The 18088-nt window shown below is 47.5% G+C and overlaps 1 protein-coding gene across 1 annotated transcript in view; it reads right to left on the reverse strand.

Moving 5' to 3' along the window:
* COL6A3 (collagen type VI alpha 3 chain) overlaps positions 1-17719 on the reverse strand; it is a 57817-nt gene extending 40098 nt beyond the window's left edge. The window contains 3 exon segments of the mRNA XM_030951866.1: positions 2968-3570; positions 8820-8967; positions 17289-17719. Of these exon segments, the coding sequence (XP_030807726.1) occupies positions 2968-3570; positions 8820-8907 (691 nt within the window). The 5' untranslated portion in view covers positions 8908-8967; positions 17289-17719.
* Positions 17720-18088: the final 369 nt, after the last annotated feature.

The raw sequence follows: 18088 nt of genomic DNA on the forward strand, positions 1-18088 counted from the left end.
CCCACCCACCTAAGAGATCCTGAGATGGGTTCAGGATCCCAGGAGGCAGGTCCATCACCTCCCAGGCTTACTGCCTGCTCCCATGGGGATCTCACACCCCCCAGGGCAAGCAGTAGCAAACACTGCCTTGCTCTGCCTGGATGAAGAAGAGCAGCCCCCAGCCCATCACGGCTCTTCTGCATGAAGTCTGTTTACTTTGGATTTCAACAAAGAACAAAACTTTGGCTGCAGTCCTCCTTGGCCAGCCACCAGCTGGCCATGGACAGCTGTGCTCCCAAAGGCTGGGTGCTGTCAGGTTTCTCACTAGGGGTGAGTGCCATGAGACTGGGCTGCCCTAAGGGGTGACTTGGAGCTGGGGGTGACATTTGTGACTCAGCTGCCCCTCTGCCCCCAGATCCTGAAAGATCTGCCTGCCTTGCAGGACCTCCACAAACGGCTCCCATTGAGTCGTGCTAGAAATAGTATAATTAAGGACAAGTCGTAAAAAATGGAATTTTGAAATTGCCTGCCATGGTGCTGTCAGGCATAAAATGATGAGGACATGCACAAAGCCAACCTGGTGGTGTCCTCCTCAAGCCACAGCCTCAAGTGAGCTGATAGTGGTCTGCAATTGGCTGCCCAGGCTGTCAGAACGAGCTACACACAAAGCAACGGGGGTTTGTGTAAATGATCCCGTTCCCAGAGCCATGATTTCGAGCACTCATCCCTCCTGCCAGGTTTTTTTTCCTCCTCAGTTACTCCAAGGAGGAGAGGGCTGAAAACAGGAAACTTTCCAAATGGATAGCAAGGGCTGACATCGCTGCTTTGTGTGACCCAGGAGAAATGTCCAAAGCACATCCTTAGCTTCTCAGCAGCTGGAAACCCAAAAGTGGAGAGCCTGGAAACTTTTGACTTTTGGGGGAAACGTCAAAGGGGCTTTGGAAAGATGAGGGAGGCTGGGAAGGAAGAGTTCCCTCTGCTTCTCGCTCCTGTTGCAGCTCTCAAATCCTGCAGTACTTTTCCCTCAGAGGAATGCAAGAATCAAACCCAAAACACACAGGAAGAAACAACCCACGGTTATGGTTTGCATGGACACAATTAATGCAAAAGCCTTTGAGCAGGGCTATGCACATCTCATAGGGTTTAATCCAAAGCCCTGTAAAGCTGATGGCAAGCCTCCCAAGAATTTCAAAGGATTTGGGATCAAAGCACTGTATCTTTGACTCTGAAAGCTGGGAATGTTGGAGGGTGTCAGCGCTGAACCCAGCCCTGCAGAGTTCCATCCTCATTGCCATGTCAGCTGTCTGGTGAAGCACCTCATCTAACTCCATCATCCAGGCTCCCCCAGTGGGTGAAGGAGCAGAAAGCCACTTTGGAACACCCCTTCAGCCCAGGATGAACAGCTGGCAAGCTAAAGTGAAGCAAGATGACTTCAGCATTTCATAGGAGCACTTGGCACCTCAGAGGGTTTGGCATCCCTTTTGGGCAGCAGCATCTCCCAAACTGCTTTGCACGGCAGCCTTCCAAGTGGTTGATGTCAATCAAGCAAACCAGTCAAAATTTATTTCCATGGGTGTCAGGGGAAGGAAATTCCCTAAAGTTCCTTTGAAAATAATCTACTTCCCCATTTAGCACATCCATCTGTATGTAACTGTACAGGCTGACGTAGCACCTTCCACAAATGAGCTGGAACTTTAAGTGAGAAATACACAAGTGCAGGTGAAACAAAAAGTACCAATTTTTTTAAATCTTGCCATTCAAACTTTTAAAAATCAGACAAGTTGGAAAGAGAGATTTTCCACTGAATTGCACAGATCCCAGCATACACATTTTAGCTACACATGCTGACTTCAAGTTATTTGGCTAAATATGGTTCTTGTAGGGTGCTACAGGAAGAAGTTCTTAATGTTCTTTCCTGGAATAATCAAGGCAAGGTCATAAAATGATCTTTAAGGCAAATTCCTCCCTTTGATTTGAGCCACAGGATAGCAATCATGTTTAGGCATGGATCAGCAAAGACATCTGGAATGCAGTTTTATATGTCAACATACACCATGAGGAACAGTGTGTACAGAACTCCAGACTGACAAGGGGATCCCGCAAGTGCTGTTTGCATTAAGCATCCTGTTAATCAAGTGCAGCAGCTCCAGGCTGGCCCTTTCCAGGGGCCTCTGCAATATGACATATTGTGTCTTTCATAAATCACCTATTTGCTCCATAAATCCAGGTATTCATTATTCTACCACACCTGAGCTGATGCTAGTCCAGAAGTAATGTCAATGGGACTTATGGGTGACAAAGTAACCTAAGCAGAATATTAATACCTGCATTTTTAATTCCCATGACCTCATGGAAACCAGTAAACTTTCTCAGCTGATGGATCAAAAGTAGGGATTTCACTCAGAAGAACTAAGGGCTGTTCAGTTTTCAAGTTCAACAACACAGAAATGACACCCTTTTACCAAGGGCAGCCCAGAGCTTCAGTGAGTTGTGGAGTTTTACTGTTTTAGCAAGGAGATAATTTCAACTCTGGTACATAAGGATCCATTTAGCATTCCTGTTACCTTCCTCAGCCACATTTTATGGTCATGACACTTCCAACTGACATATAATGTAAGCTTACATGGCATAAATATTTTTACAACTGGCAGTGCTGCAGTGTTTACTGCCAGGGTGCTTCGATATCTCGATAAGGATTATATGAGGTTTTTTATCATATCCTTTTTTTTTTATACTCTGCTCCTGTCTTTTAAAACACCCCACATGTCATGCCAGTTATTGCAACAAGACCTCATGGCTTTTGAGAGATAACTCACTGGGCCACTGAGTTTCTGCACAGAAACACTGCTTCTCCATAACCAGACCAGAGAGATTAATTGGAAAAAAAAATTAAGAATACTTAAAGCTTTAAATATGCTCGTATAGAGTGCAAAAGCTCAATCATTCATCGATTCCCCGAAATGTAAGGGTCCAGAAAGGCATACATACCTTCAGTCACAATGGTTGGGGCCGCTAACAAAATGAGTCTTTGGGCCACTCCAACAATGTTGGGCAGTAATAATTCTTGAAGAGCATCAAGGTTACGGATATCCAGGGCAGTATAGGCGAAGCTTCCATCAGTAGCAATCTGCTGCAGCTCTGCACTGTCAGCATTCAGGACCCCAATGCTAAACGAAAATATACCAGCTTGCTTCACCGCTAACAAGCCCTCTCGGATATCATCACTAGACTCTCCACCACTTATCAGCACTAAAATCTGAGGCACCGCTTCCTCTATCCTGCTGCCTCCCGCCTGGGTGAAGAGGTTCTCCACCACGAACTCCAGTGCCGCACCGGTGTTCGCCTCCTCGCCCCCGCGGAATCCGAGTGCCTTCACGGCATCCAGGACATCCGCTTTTGTGGAGTAGCTGTTCAAAGAGAACTCGGTTCTGGGTTGATCACTATACTGCACCACCCCAATGTGTATCTGCTGAGCTCCAACTCTGAGGGTTTCAATCAAATTTACAAGGAAATCACGTATGGCTGGAAAATTGACACCTCCGATGTTGTTTGATCCGTCAATAAGGAAAATTAGGTCAGCGGACTCTTGAGCTTTAAAAAAAAGAAATGCAAAAGGTGAAAGCATTAAAATGGGTGATTACATGCAGTTGTAACAGTGTTCTGACATGTTTCTTGGAAAACCAGTGAGAAACACGAAAATGAGAAAACAAAACAACGTGATCACTGAGGAGGTGACTTTTGCCTCTTAGTTCTGCATTCTGATTGAATATGAGTTCTCAGGCCCTTCCCAGTAGCATCCACAGCCCATCAAGGGAGGGCTTGAGTGGACACAACATGAGCCAGAGGCTGTAGTAACATGGGGTCAGCATTATTGGTATGCAAGGAGAAACCTCGGCAAAATACAGTTTTTGGAAATCTAGGCACATTGCATCAGTGGCCTGTACTGTCCAAACATTTAGACAGAGCCAAAAGAAAAGGTGGACTTTGGTGGCAATTCACAGTGAAGGTATAGGGTGAGGAGGTTTTTATCATTGCTGCCTTCTATTTTTGGGGAGGAAAAAGCCAGCATTTACTGGATGCAGGGAAAGTTTCAGCTTCTCTGTCACAATTCTGCTCTTTTGCTGGTTAAACACAGAAGCTGAATATATATGGGCTTCTCCCACCATGAATAAATATTATTTAAAACACATTTGTTAGAAACAATTGAAAAGGTTTTCATTATTTTTCCTTGACTGTAACTCTTTGACCAGCTGCCACCATCCACCTGAAGTTATGTCTCTAGCAGGCTGACCCACACAGTTCTCAACCCAGGCCACACAAAAATTGTGTCACTTTAAACATTTTACTCAAAGGTGGGTTGATTATTGCCAGAGGGCTCTGGAAAGTATTTTTCATACGGATTCTGGGTATTCAATCAAGGAATGCAGAATCAGGTTAAAATAGGGTGATGAAATCAGTCATGACAAAATTATCCAACTCTAGTTGTTGTGGCCATACCTGCATGATCACAAGCATTTGCTGACAATATACACACGCCAAACAAAGCTTGCACATGGCATGAACCTGGTTTTGACGGGGAGTATTTTTGAGACTTACCAAAGCAGATCCAAAATAGTGTCTGCTCTTACTCCTTTTGCTCAACTAATGTTACCATCAACATCATCAAGAGCTGTATGCATGCAAAAAAGAGGAGGGGGGAAAACCCCAAAGCATGCTCAGATGTTTCCATGCTGTTACTGTCCACTCACATTAAGAACTCAAATTTCACTGTTTGAAAATGACAGACAAGCAGCATTTGGAAATCTCTCTGTCAGCTCTCAACTTTGGAAAGCCAAAGGTGGAACCAGCAGCAAAGCTGGCATGTGGCTTAGCAAGGCTAGGAATAAACCCGAGATCTTTGCTGTTAACCAGTACTGCCAGTAAATTTATTTATTTATTGCCAACTCAGTTATTTTTCTAGCACATGTTTTCATAAACCAGGAGATTCAAATAATGCTGCAATTCCAGCGACAAAGGAGAAGGTCTCCAAGTCGCCATCACTCCCCTGGACCAACTCAATGGCCAGTGTTGGCTCAGAGGAAATCACCAGGGTTCAGAATTTCAAGGAGCTCCAGGATTTATTTTTCCATGGAGGCAAAATTTAGGGGTGCTTAGGCTTGGTTTTACTGAGCCATTTTCAGTTGGGATGTACACGTTCCACTTCATCATAAAAATGAAAGGGAAACCTCACAGTGGTTTTACCCAGGGATGCTTTAGATAATCCTGGATATCTTTTTGGAGGAGCAAGATTCCAGGCACTAATGGGTTGCTCCCACGGAAGAGAAAATAGATATGAAACAGATGTGTTGGATAATTTGTCATCACTGTAAAAAAAACCTTGTACTTCAGTGCACATTTATGGAACAAGCTGGTGTGGAGAACAAATAAAAGCATGCTGGTTACACAACTAAGCAAGGAGGGTCAGATGAGACAGACAGGTCAGATTTAACAAATACTTCAGGGCAAACTCGGGGCTGACTGTTGTACTTACACGAGTCAGCTCCAGGGACTGCCACAGACCAACAGTTTTGGTTCTCTTTACTAGAACCACTACAGGACTGGGGCTTTTTTACACTTCCATTTCATATTAGTGCTCATTTCTAACATAGCATCTATGGCAATTTTAGACATTTTAATGCCACATGTAGTAATCAGGTGAATAAATGGCTTCTTAAACTCTTATGCAGATATTTGTACTATGTTTTGCGCACTGTTATCGTCCAAGGTTTAAGACCTGTAACATCTTTTCCCATGTTTAACAATACTTGGTATATCACCCATGCAAGTCATAAAGGGACAACACTACAACAGTAGGATTACCTTAAATTTGTGCTTTAGGATGGGAAGGAAATGCTTGCAAAACATACCTTTAAGCAGAAACAAACTTGGAAATGCACAATACACACAAAGTAGGAATTTGGCTTTAAAGCTTTTAAGGGAAAGTCTGTGATTCCAGATGTTTCCATTCAATGGGGTTACCTGCTGGCATGGCCCAGAGGAGGAGAGCCAACTTCCAGAGACCCATTTCCCAATTGATTTCAACAGGGAATTTCACTGGGGTCCCTCACGGCTAAGATGCCCAACGGCCAACAGAGTGCTGCCAGCAGGTTGGGTGTAACATTCATTTTCCACATATATTGGTGTCATTTCCTGAGCATTGGCAAGCCTGTTGCTGTATTTGTGGGGCAGCTACTCCCCTGTGGCTTTCCTGTGACCTGGATATTTGCCCTGTCAAGCGCTTTGCACGACAAAAAACACACATGAGCACAGCCTCTTGGTGTTGCTCGGTGCCATGCAGTGATGGAGAGCACCCAGTGGGACTGGCGTGAGGGTTAATCAGGCAAGACAACACAGGGGGATTAATGTCACACTGCCTCATCACACTGCTGTGGCCTTACGTCGCCCCACAAGCTCTTGACCTTCAGATGGAGTCTCAGGAATAAAAAGAAAGGTTTGATCCCCAGGGCTTCTGTTTTGAAAAACAACAAAGCTGCTCAGAAGGCTCTTGCCATGCTGGAATTTCGTAAACAGAGGAGGGATGGAGGAGGATTGGTTTGGGATTTTTTTTTCAGGGAAATTGGGCCCTGTGTTGCAGTCAGTCCATTGAAGCCAACGTGGTTTGCAGGGAGGTTTCAGTTATGGGAAGGGTCCAGTGCTCCAGCAGGTGGAAGCCATGGGTTGGTAGAGAACACCTCAATCACACTCCTTCTCCAGGTGCATGAGGAGAGAGGTTAAGGGACAGCTCAGGGGTGGGCTTTCAGCAGAGAAATTACCCACCCAGCTTCTTTTGCTGTCTTCAGCCAAGAATGTGACTTTCTGGAATGGCACACTGCCCAAGAATGTGACTTTCTGGACTGGCACACTGCACATCTCCCTGTCCCTCTACCTGGTTCTAAAGGGACATCCATCATGGTGTCCCCATAACCAGCAGCGACCTTCTCAGTCTCCAGAGGATTTCAGTCAAGGTTACCATCAGGTCTGGTGTGTTCACCCTCCATTTCCCCACCTTGGGAGTGAATAGGACAGGGCAATTTGCTAACTCTGCAGAGCTCCCTACACTTGAATTTCCACGCCATATGTGCCAAAGGATGGCCACAAGGTGCCACTGCCCATTCAAGGATTCCTGCCCTGACTCCTGGCAGCCCTGGCTCAGTCTGCAAACAGCACCTCAGCAGCTGCAAACACGGGGCCACATGCTTCAAACCTTTATTTTTAAACCTCTGAATGTCCATCTCAGTCTTGCCCCTACAGAGTGGCAATGCCAAACAGCGCAGCGCCAGCAGATACCACCAGTCAGCCATTACCTGTGATGTCTTTAACCAGTCCTTTGGCCCCAGCCTTTTCTGGAGTCATGGAGGAGCGGACACTCGCCACTAAGTCCCCAACTATGCCGTGGAGAGTGGTAAAATTCTCCAGGTTGAAGCGGTGCGTATCGAGGGGTCCGCTCGCTACTTCCCGCAACTCCCCTTCCACCGGCTCCTCAACGCCGACCGCAAACAGGTTTACACGGGCCGAGTTAAGGAGAGATGAGGGCAGAGCCACATCATCCCGGGGCTGTCCGTCTGTCAGCACTACAATAACCTGGGGCACGCCTTCACTGGCTCTGCTTCCCGCAGCTTTAGTGAGGTGCTTCTCGATTAGGTACTCTAATCCTTTTCCGGGCTCGGCGCCTCCCCCCACGTAAGTCATGTTGGCAATATGGGATAGGACGTCCTGGGTGGAGGGGAAGGTGTTTAACTGGAACTCTGTGTGGGGGTTTCCGCTGAACTGGACCAGGGCAAAGCGAAAATCATTTCCTCCCACATCTAAAGCTTTTACAACATCATACAGAAACTCTCGAACGAGTTGGAAGTGTTCCTTCCCAATGCTCCAGGAGGAATCCACTAGAAATATTATATCAGCCACGGCAATGGTTTTGACAGCTTTAAAAAAACAGATGGGGGTTTAGGATTTTCTATTGATCAGCACAGGCATGCCTCCTCCTCCTCCTCCTCACCCAAAACAACCAACAGCCTCTTTGGCATGGTGAAAGTGAAGCTCAGCTTCCCCTTATCGCCCACAGCAAAATGAGAAGCACTGGAGAACAACCACGCAGCCACCAGAGCCCCACAGGTGCTGGGGGACAGCATGCCACCTGCCCTGCCCAGACAGGGGGAGCCAAGGTGCTCCTGCCCTCCTTCATTCTCGCCCATGGCTTTGGACACCAGCCCTGAGCCAGGCAGAGACCCTGGCAGCTTCACCTGTTAATTCAGGCTCATTCAGCTTCTAGCTGCCTGTGTCTCTTGCATGGTTTTTGCTGGCTCCATGGTAGTGTTCAAGGAAGGAAGGACAGCTTGGTTTAAGCAGCCTGGGTGCTGGCATGAGTTTTCTGCATTTTTCCTGCTGTCACACTTGGTGACACCAGGTCTGGTCCCAAAGGTGCCAGCACCACCTCTTTAAACAGCCTTTCTGCAGGTCACTGGCAGTGCTCTTCTCACTGCTAAAAGCCCTTCTACACATGCAGGGAGGGCAGAACAGCTCTGCCCAGGAGAAGACCCTCTCAGGACTACCCTGAGTGCAGGTCCCACACCCTGGTGCCCTGCAGAGCATCCTCCATGGCACAGCACCAGCCAGTGTCATGCTTGGGGAGGCACTGTGAGTGCTGGGCAAGGCCCGTGTCCCAAGGAGCCTCAGCAAGGTGGGAGCTGAGGAGCAGAACACATCCATCCACAACATCCCATGAACATGCACGTCAAACACCAAACAGTGCCAAGGAGGGCTTGTACAGGGCCAAAGTCAGGTGAAGCAGCCCGGGCTCTTACCTGCTTGCTGTTGAGCACCAACTGAGCCAAAGCCTGAGAGCAGGAGGCAGAACATTGCCACGAGGGGCAAATGTCGATGTTTCCTCATTTTGCTCTTTTATGAGTTTTCCTTCTATTCTCTTTTGTTTCAAAGCACCTGACGTGAGACCTGAGGGAGGAAAACAGGGAGAGTGAGAAATAGCAGCAGTGCTAGCCAGGCACAGATGAGGCACGAGGTAGAAAAGCCAAACCATCTGGGTTTACAAGGCTTTTGTGGCACTTTGGCAGGAAAAAAATTTCTCTGCTGCTGGATAGAGTGACAATTCGCCTAATTGACCTTTAACCATCTCTGTGGAATTAGATGATTTTTTTTACCTGTGCTGTCCCAGGCAATATGTAATATATAGGAAAATGCTTAGTTTTCTCTACCAAAATACACAGTGGCCTCCCACCTGCCCTCCCTAACCATGGATGACCAGCTGATACATCTTTGCCAACACACTTCCTCTTGCTGTTGCCTTTTCTCACTTTATTTCTTCCAAACACCACAATAATTCCCCTGAAAATCCCCCCTTGCCTCAGCTCACCTTTTCAGCTGTCCCAAATATACAAATGGAAATTTAAGCACTCTAGACCCAAGTGAGCCACATGATCTGGCTGCAGAGCAAAAAGCCCTTGGACTCCCCCAGGCTCAGAGCCCCGGTTGTGGAATAGCCTGCACTGGGCTGATCATATTTTGGAAAGGCACCAAGAATAATATTTTATCTGCTGGAGCCAAAAATATATAAATTAAGCAAGTTTCTTATCTGTGATCCACCTGGCAAGCCTTCTGAAACGTCTCCGCCACGAAGGCTGTGTTTCTGTTGTCATAGAGATGACCAATTTATTATTTAATCTTCATTTCCAAGCCTACAGAGCAGAAACCAGCAAGGCTTGCTTAACTGGGAAAATATCCTCCCAAAAGGGAACACAGTGATTTAATACCTTTCATTCCCCAAAGGGGATCAATTACTCAAATCAGCCAAAAGTGACTCCAACACATCAAACTGTTAACCAGGTCATCATAAAAAAAAAAAAAGTGATTCAATTTTCTTGTTAGCATCCTTGCCAATTCCATCAATCCAGACAGTTACGACCAAAACAAGAGCCTAAGAGAGCTAAGAGGAAGAGTAACTCTTATTTTTCAGGAAAACTGTGGTAATTACACTGATGGTTACTGTTAGCATGGCTGGGAACAGAACCAAGAGCTGGGAATATGAGAAAATCTGGACATAAGGAGCTAATCCCACTTCTGCTGTAGACACACTCCTCAGGGATATCAGAGGGCAGTTCTGTGGAAAGGAGGAGACAACTTCCACCTGGTTTCCTGAAATCCAATGTGATCCTGACACTTCCTCTGGCTCCCTGTGTGTCAAAGCCGGCCTGGGGTCTGGTCTTTCTTGGGCGAAGAGATTTGCAGCATTTGGTCTTTCCTGTGCTCCAGGTGGAATTTATGGATGCCCTATAGCATGAGTGTGGGAAAAGCTCTCCTCTGCCTTTTCCCCAAAATAATAATAATAATAATAATAATAATAATAATAATAATAATAATAATAATAATAATAATAATAATAATAATAATAGGAGAGATATTGAACAGGCCCCCAGAGCCAGCACACAAGGTTAATCAAGACATGGCAAAGTCTTCCATTTTATTGGCAACCCCTCAATTTAGAAAGGCAGCTGCTGCAGCCCAGAGGTATCATTGTCATTCCTAAAGAGATTAAACCATCACCTTTGTGAGCTGGCAGCCATCCATCCACCTGGCTTTCCCAGTGCAAGCCAAACCTCCCAGTGCCTCCAGCAGGAGCAAACCTGCTCAGATGGACTGTGTCCTTGGTGGGCATCTTGCTCCCAGAAAAAATAGTTTCACCCAAAGGAGGCATGGATGGAGAGGGTTTGTCCCTTGAGCACACAAATACAGAAGGGTCTGTAGGTCCTAGACCTTTTTTTCTGCAAAAAGCACCAAGCTCATGACAACCACTCGCCCAACCCCATGGGAGAGTCTTCCCTCTGGGAAGAAATCTATGGAAGAGCTGCAAGTTTTTGAGTGGGATTTGCCTGCAGCATCCTTTGGGATTGTATAGAAGCCCAGAAGAGCCTAGAGTGCTGAACAATGCTCTCAGGCATAGGGTGGGATTGTTGGGGTGTCCTGTGCAGGGCCAGGAGCTGGATTTTGATCATCCTTGTGGCTTCCTTCCAGCTCAGGATATTCCATGGTTCTCTGATTCAAGATGTGCACATCTGAAACCCTCATAGCTGTGCAGCCAACCAAGGATTGCTGGTGATAACAACCAAGGATTGCTGGCAGTAACCCACCCTGAGGAAGAACAGGATGTGGCTGGAGAAGAGGCCACATGGAGGTACGGCAGCATTTTATGGGACAAACTTCCTTATTCTGGCTAGGGGAGATAAGCACAGCACAGGGATGGTGTTGAGAAGCAGGAAGACCTCTGGAGCCCCTTGACCCATTTCAAGAAAGGTCTAGGAAAAAGCTTGTCAGCTAATTTGCATAGAAAGTGAGAAATTTTTCTCCAGGAAGGGGGAAATGCAGCTATAAAAGGTACAGGTGCATCTGTGCCCCTGGATACCCCACCAGCTGGATCAATGCTGGAGTCAGGAATGGTGATCTCTCTTTCTCCCTTCCTTTCTGTCTCTCCCTCTTTAATCCATCACCCTCCCTCTCTTCCCTTTCACTCTGTCCTTTATCCAAAAGCCCCTGCCACGTGCTTATACTGAGATCAGGGAGATCAGTGATTAACACACCGAATTCCATGCCAAGTGTGTAATTTGTTAATAAAACATTGCAAGTTTTTGCAGGCCCTCTCACTTCTGTCTTTTCTTTCAACCACGAGCCTCTACAAACCCTGGGAGCCCCCTTCCCCTTAAGGGTGGGATGCCACAGAGTGAAAAGGCTGCTAGAACTGAATGAAAAACATGAAATAAAATGCATGCTAAGGAAAACAGCCCACTAAACTAATGTGTGCTGTAGAACTGCTCATATTTCTTTCCCAAAATGCAGGAAGTTGTGTTATCATCCTGTTTATTAGCTGCTGGCAGCCAGTACCTCTTCAGACACAACAGCTGGGGATGAGCAGAGCACCAAGATAAACCAGTGAAAATTGATGTCTTGCTGGCTAAAAAGTGACAGGACTGAAGCAAACATTTGGGGGCTTTTTTGGTCTTAACGTCGAGCAGCTGCTCAGAGTCTGTTTACAGCCACGAGATGCAGCCAAAGGGAAAAGTGAAACTCCCTGAGGCTGTGGAATCCCCCCTGCCCACAGGGTCACCCATGAACTCCCACAGCAGTGGGAAGCTGAGATTTTCCACAGAATTTCTTACGTTGGAGAAGATCTCCAAGACTGAGTCCAACCTGGGGACCGATTCCCACCTTGTCACCCAGCCCAGAGCACCGAGTGCCACATCCAGGTGTTCCTGGGACACCTCCAGGGATGGACACTCCACCACTCCCTGGGCAGCCCATTTCACCTCATTCCCCATTTTATCTTTTAGGAAGCCTCCAGATCTATCTCCAGCTTTCTCTGTGACCTCCATGGTGGTATTTATACTTCTGTGCAAGCAGGGGCACTTGTCCATCAGCAAGAGAAGAGATTTAGCACCACACAAAACCATCCTAACGTCATAGGAGCCAGGATTAGTCATCAGAAGGAAAAAGGCAGCAAAGTCTTGCAGGAAGAAATGATGGATGTCTCTTAGAGATTGACAACTTAAGGAAAAGAAGAGCCTTTAAGAAGAGTTGCTCCTGAGCAGGGTTTTCCCTAATAGCCCCCTCATTAGCTAATGAGGAAGAGTTCAGTGCTTGCAGAAAGGGGTGGGCAAGGAGATGATTTTCCTGTAGAAGAAGACGCAGCAAGGACAGCAGCTTTTTTTGTAAAGGTAATGTAGTGGGGGCTGGGTGGGTGAAGCTAATTTGTTTTTTCTTTCCTTAGATGAGGGAGTTCACCCAAAACTCTACTCAGCTCTGTTTTGACGGAGCAAAGTCTCTGGCTCAGTGAGAAAAGTGGGTTTAAGACAATGAATAATGTGATTTTTATTGCTTGGCTTGCCTCAGCAAGGCACAAGAAGTAATTTCCGTTGCTCAATGTGTTCTTGCTTTGCGTCCCAAATTACCACCAGTCACAGGAGCTGGAGGTGGCACCAGCTTGCAGGGGATGGATGATAAAACCAGAGATGTGAAATCATTTTAATGCTTGGTTATGGTAAGTATTTGTGTTGCAACTTTATTCTCTGGCATTGTTGGGTTTTCAATAATGTATTTTCAACAAGGCAATTTAATTGTGGATTTATTTCATTTTTTAAATGAAAAGTTCCTTGCAGGCCAGTGGGGTGAATGCTCTGGTGAATCTTTTGCTATATCCATTCCAAGCTGGAAAAATATGCTGAAAAACTTGACTCTTTTCCTTTAGGAAAGGAAAGAGTTTTCCTGAATTAAGCAAGCACCAAAGCCTGGGGAGCCAATTTCTTCATGATTCATGTGCTAAGAGATTAACTTCTGTAGCCTTCAATAATCTGAAAGTTTTATGTCTGTCTAGAGTTTATATAGTCTGTGCTGACCTCTTAATATTACAGTATTTCATCAGAAGCAATACATCTGTTCCTAATACTGCTCTCAAAAAGCAATCATTTCTACCTCCGACACAATGAAGTGATTTCCTTAAATATTTTCCCCAGCAGCTATTTTTTGCATATATTGCATACTTCTCTGTGCATAAAATCTGACATTTTACATTTTTTTTTCCTTTGAGTGGATGTTTTAAATTCACTTTCTAAGCTCTTGTTTGCTTGTGTGTGTTGGGTGGGTTTTTTTCACTAGTGTGTAGTTAAAATAGAATAGATGGGATAATGGGAAGAAATTCTTCCCTGTGAGGGTGGTGAGGCCCTGGCACAGAGTGCCCAGAGAAGCTGTGGCTTCCCCATCCCTGGAAGTGTTGAAAGGGACTGGAACAAAATGGTTTTTAATGTCCCTTCCAACCCAAAACCATTTTGTGATTGCATTTATGACATTTGCACCCATAATCTCCCTGTTCCTGTGACACATTCCTGCTGGAAAGCTGAGCAGCCTCTGGGAAGGAGCAGAGCATGGCAAGCATGGTAGGCAGAGCCATGACTGGCACATTTTTGGGGACAAATGGCCTGGATTTGGGGTTGGCCTTGTGCAGCTTTCCCAGCTGGCACGCCCAGGGACCTTTGGGATGCCCCACTACCCCAAATCACAGGATATCTAGTCCACTTTTCCTGCCCAGCCATGCAGCATCCACAAAAAATATATTGACTAAAAACCTGGGAAGCAATTGCAGCCCCTAAATTCCCTTGTGCATGTGGGGTGGATCGTGCTTTTCTCATGGAAAAAAGAGTTGCATTTGAAAGGGGGACAGGGAGAGCAAAGCATCATCCCACAGCTGGTGCAGGATGCTGTGAGCATCCTCTAGAGCTCTCCAGAAGTCTCTCATGGGGATGTCAGAGCCAAAAAAAAGAGGTTTCTGCCTTCACCTGCAGTTGTAAGCCCTGCCAGTGGCTTGGAAGCGGACACCAGGCACCTAGAACAACTAAATTTTTTTTTTTGCACCCCCAGCAGTGGGATAAGATTGCAGTCATGGCTGTGGAGTGAGCAGCTGGGAGAAGCAGCTCCCAAAATCCTGATGCGGAGCCAGGGAGCTGCAGATTGCCCTCTGGAGGTGAGGCATGCTCCTCTCTCGCCTGGATGAATTCCCCCTCATATTTCCCTGAGCTGGGGAAAACGTTAGCCAAAAGCCACTCCCAGCACGATTCTGAGCTGAATGCCATGATTTTTTCCATGAAAAAAAAAAAAAGCTTGGTCACCTTTTCAAGGGACAGAAGTGTCCAATGTCTGGCCACCTCTTCATCACAGAATACTATTCTGCCTGGTTCCACAGCCCTTGGGAGAAGCCAAGCTAGTTCCAGAGACTCAGGATGAGCTGAACAGGACAGATCCTGGATTTATTCATGGCTCCAGGTGGAGACATTAGGATTTGTCTCAGCTCTTTTGAAGTGTAAACGTTGCTGCCAAGTGCTACTGGGAAGGTGAGGCTTGTGGGGTTGAGGGCTGACCCTGAAAAAATTTATTCCTACAAAGGCAGACCTGAATATTTAAAAAAAAAAAAAAAGAAAAAGAAGACAGAAAGGGTGGAAAAAATCTCCCTGCTTTTGCAAGCCACTGGAACTCTGACTTTTGAAAACCAGGGTTCAGCAAAGCAATAGAGTTACAGTGCTTCTATATCCTACCCAGGCAAGTTCTCTGGGTGCTAGAATTTAATATGAATCACATATTCATTGCTGTCCTTCTAAGCATGCTGTTGGCTTAAAATCGCGTTGTTTTCTCCATCCAAAGACTGAGACCAAAATAGAGTCGTTAATAAGAGGAAAGGGAGTATTTGCTAAAAAAAAAAAGAGGAAACTCCCTCGAAGATCAATGACTCTTTATGTATAGTAACCGGAGCCTCCTGGAGCCTCTCCACCCAAACAAATCAGCTCCTTAATGTGGAACACAGATCACTTAAAAAGGTGGAAAAAGTGATGGGCATGTGGAGGGGTAAGGCTGGCTGTGATTCACAGCAGCGGGGGCAGGCACGCAGTGCCACCCGGCGCCGTGCACGCCCAGCACAGGGCAGGCTCACCCCTCTGCTGCAAATCCTGTGGGGAACACAATCCAAGGCTGGCAAGGCTGTGCACTTACCACAGCTTGTACTGGTGGAAGGAATAAGATGTTCCCTCCTGTTCCTGGACAGGCACGTAGCAAAAGTAGAGGAGGAACGCTAATTTTTAAAAAAACTTTTCCCCCTCCTTGACATGTGGGAATAAAGCAGGGGCTGGTTTAGCTCACCCTGAAATCAGGGAAAGTTATTGAGTTTGAATGGAAAGTCGTAGAGATGTTTGAAAAACCAGAAAGGGGACTGGGGAGGGTGCTGGAAACTGGAGAGGGGATGAATGAACCATGGTGTGGTGGCAGCAAGCATGCAGCCCTGCACTCCTGTCTTAAACACTGGCACAGCCCTGGTCATGGTCAGCCTCACTGCAAAGACAGAGACATTTTGGGGATGAAAAGCCTGTTTGCCTGAGCTCTGACTGAAGGGATGGTGCCAGGGAGATGTGGAGTTGAGTCTCTCCTCTGCCACCACTGCATTCTTACATGACCTTGGAGGAATTCTCCAGCTCCCTCCAACAGCTTTAGTCTGGAGGCATCTCTCTACAAACCTCCTAAACTGGGCATCTGTGCCCCAGAACAAATGTAATATATATCACTATATAAGCACCATAATTACACAACCACAAATACTGATTCTTTTTTCCCTAAACCAGCAAGAAATGGGGCAAAGCCAGAATTTTGAAAAACACAGGAAAGATTCCTCCCCCAAGAGCACGCACATGAATCATCACAGCAACCAGAAACAAGCTGAGAGTTTCCCATTGCACTCCCTGGAACCAGAGGGGCTTTGGCTACCCCCATTCCAGCCAGTTTTGGCCCTTCTTCTTGGTCAGGAAACCAGTTTGGCCACAAGCATTTCTCACCCCAGCTCTGCTTGGGAAGGGAGGGCTTTGCTGAGCCCAGCGGGATGGTGGCAGGGTGTCTCCAGATTAGTCATAGCCGCCCCCTCAGCAAGTCCCAGGAGGCTCAGGGCAACTGGGGCTGTGGGGGGAAAGGGCTGGGGAAGGCAGGAGGGAGAGCAGAGGGAGCTGTGGAAGGGGACAGTGGTTCCATGTATGGCTGGAGAGCCCTTTCCCTGAGGGGAAAAGCTGCTGTTTGGCTAATTTCCCTCTCTGTGGATGACCACAAGAGGATGAGGATTATCCTTGGAGCCACATGCCAGCCCACCCCGGAGCAGTGAGGGCATGTCTGGCAGCAGGACCTGAGTTGGCACAGCTGAGCACCTCTGCTGGTTCATTCTACCTCACCTTGGGGCAGGAGGGGTGAGGGCAGCTATCCAACACATCCCAGCCCTGGGAGCAGGAAAGGGGCGCTGAGATACCCCCTCAGCACATTCCTTGCCAGGTCCCATTGATGTCCCCACCTCCTTGTGCTGATACATCTTCCCAAAAACCACCACATGCCCTCGCTGGGCACTGCTTCCCATGTCATCCTGCTCCCATCCCATCACACTGCTGCTGCACCAATTCCAAGGCGTCAAATCCAAAACCCACGCTGAGGCAGCAGGGGAAATACACGGGTCTGTGCATTTGAATGGGTTTAGTTCCCCTGCAGTGGTGGGGACAGGAGTGTTCCCACACACCTGTGGTGCATCAGCTCCGGGAGGAGCTCACGGGCTGAGCGAGCCGGCAGCTTTTCTAAGAGTGATGCAAACCTGGGGATGGCTGAAAAAACCCCAAACACTACCACCCCACCAAGGAGAAGAACCATGCCTTAGCAGCTGCCGAGCTCCGGCTGAGGGCTCCCACACGGAAAGCAGCACTTACCCCTGAGTGAACCTCCAGAAGAGTTCCTTACTCCAGGATTTTCCTCTCCGGAGCGCCTCTCACCCCTGCTTCATGGCGTGCGGTGCTGCTCAGCTTTCCCGGTCCCCTCTGGTGGGGTGCGGACACTGCTGGGATGAGGGAGCAGCGGCGGGACGAGGCTCTGGTGGGACGCTGGTCCCTGCGCGGCGGCTGCCGTGGGTCTGAGCGCGGCCGGAGGAGGCAGCTGGCTCGGGAATGCCGGGGGGCCGGGCGAGCCGGCGTCGCAAATGGGATCCAGATGGTTGGTGCTGGCGTTCCCGGGGCTGAGGTCAGAGCTGCTCATCACACACACGAAGTCATCACCCCCCCCTCTCTCTTCGGGGGACGCCTCCGCGCTTTGTGGCTTCCCCCTCTCCGCGCTGGCCCCGCCGCGTCCAAAGCGCTGCTCCCTTGTTGGTGGGAAATTGATATTAAAATTAAAAAAAAAAAGAAAAGGAAAGATTAAAAAAAAACCAGTGGGATTGGAGGAAGCTGATTGAACCATGTCTTTTGGTCGTGGATGTTTGCAGGAGCGGGGATATGCCAAGGACTACCCCAAAGGAGCAGCGCCGCTCGGAGATGCTCGAGGCTGGGTAAAGCACAGCCTCTCTCCCTGAGCGGTGCTAACACCAGCACAAGGGGAGAGAGTCTCCTCTCTGTGCACCTTCCCACTGAAATGTAACAGCAGGTTTTTATACCTCCCCAGATGGGGAGGCATAACTTATAACACCTTAGCATAAGGATGAATATTTTAAAAGATATACAGGTTTAAAAGGAAAAGT

This window comes from Camarhynchus parvulus, chromosome 7 (assembly GCF_901933205.1).
Source record: "Camarhynchus parvulus chromosome 7, STF_HiC, whole genome shotgun sequence".
In the NCBI taxonomy this organism is placed as follows: Eukaryota; Metazoa; Chordata; class Aves; order Passeriformes; family Thraupidae; genus Camarhynchus; species Camarhynchus parvulus.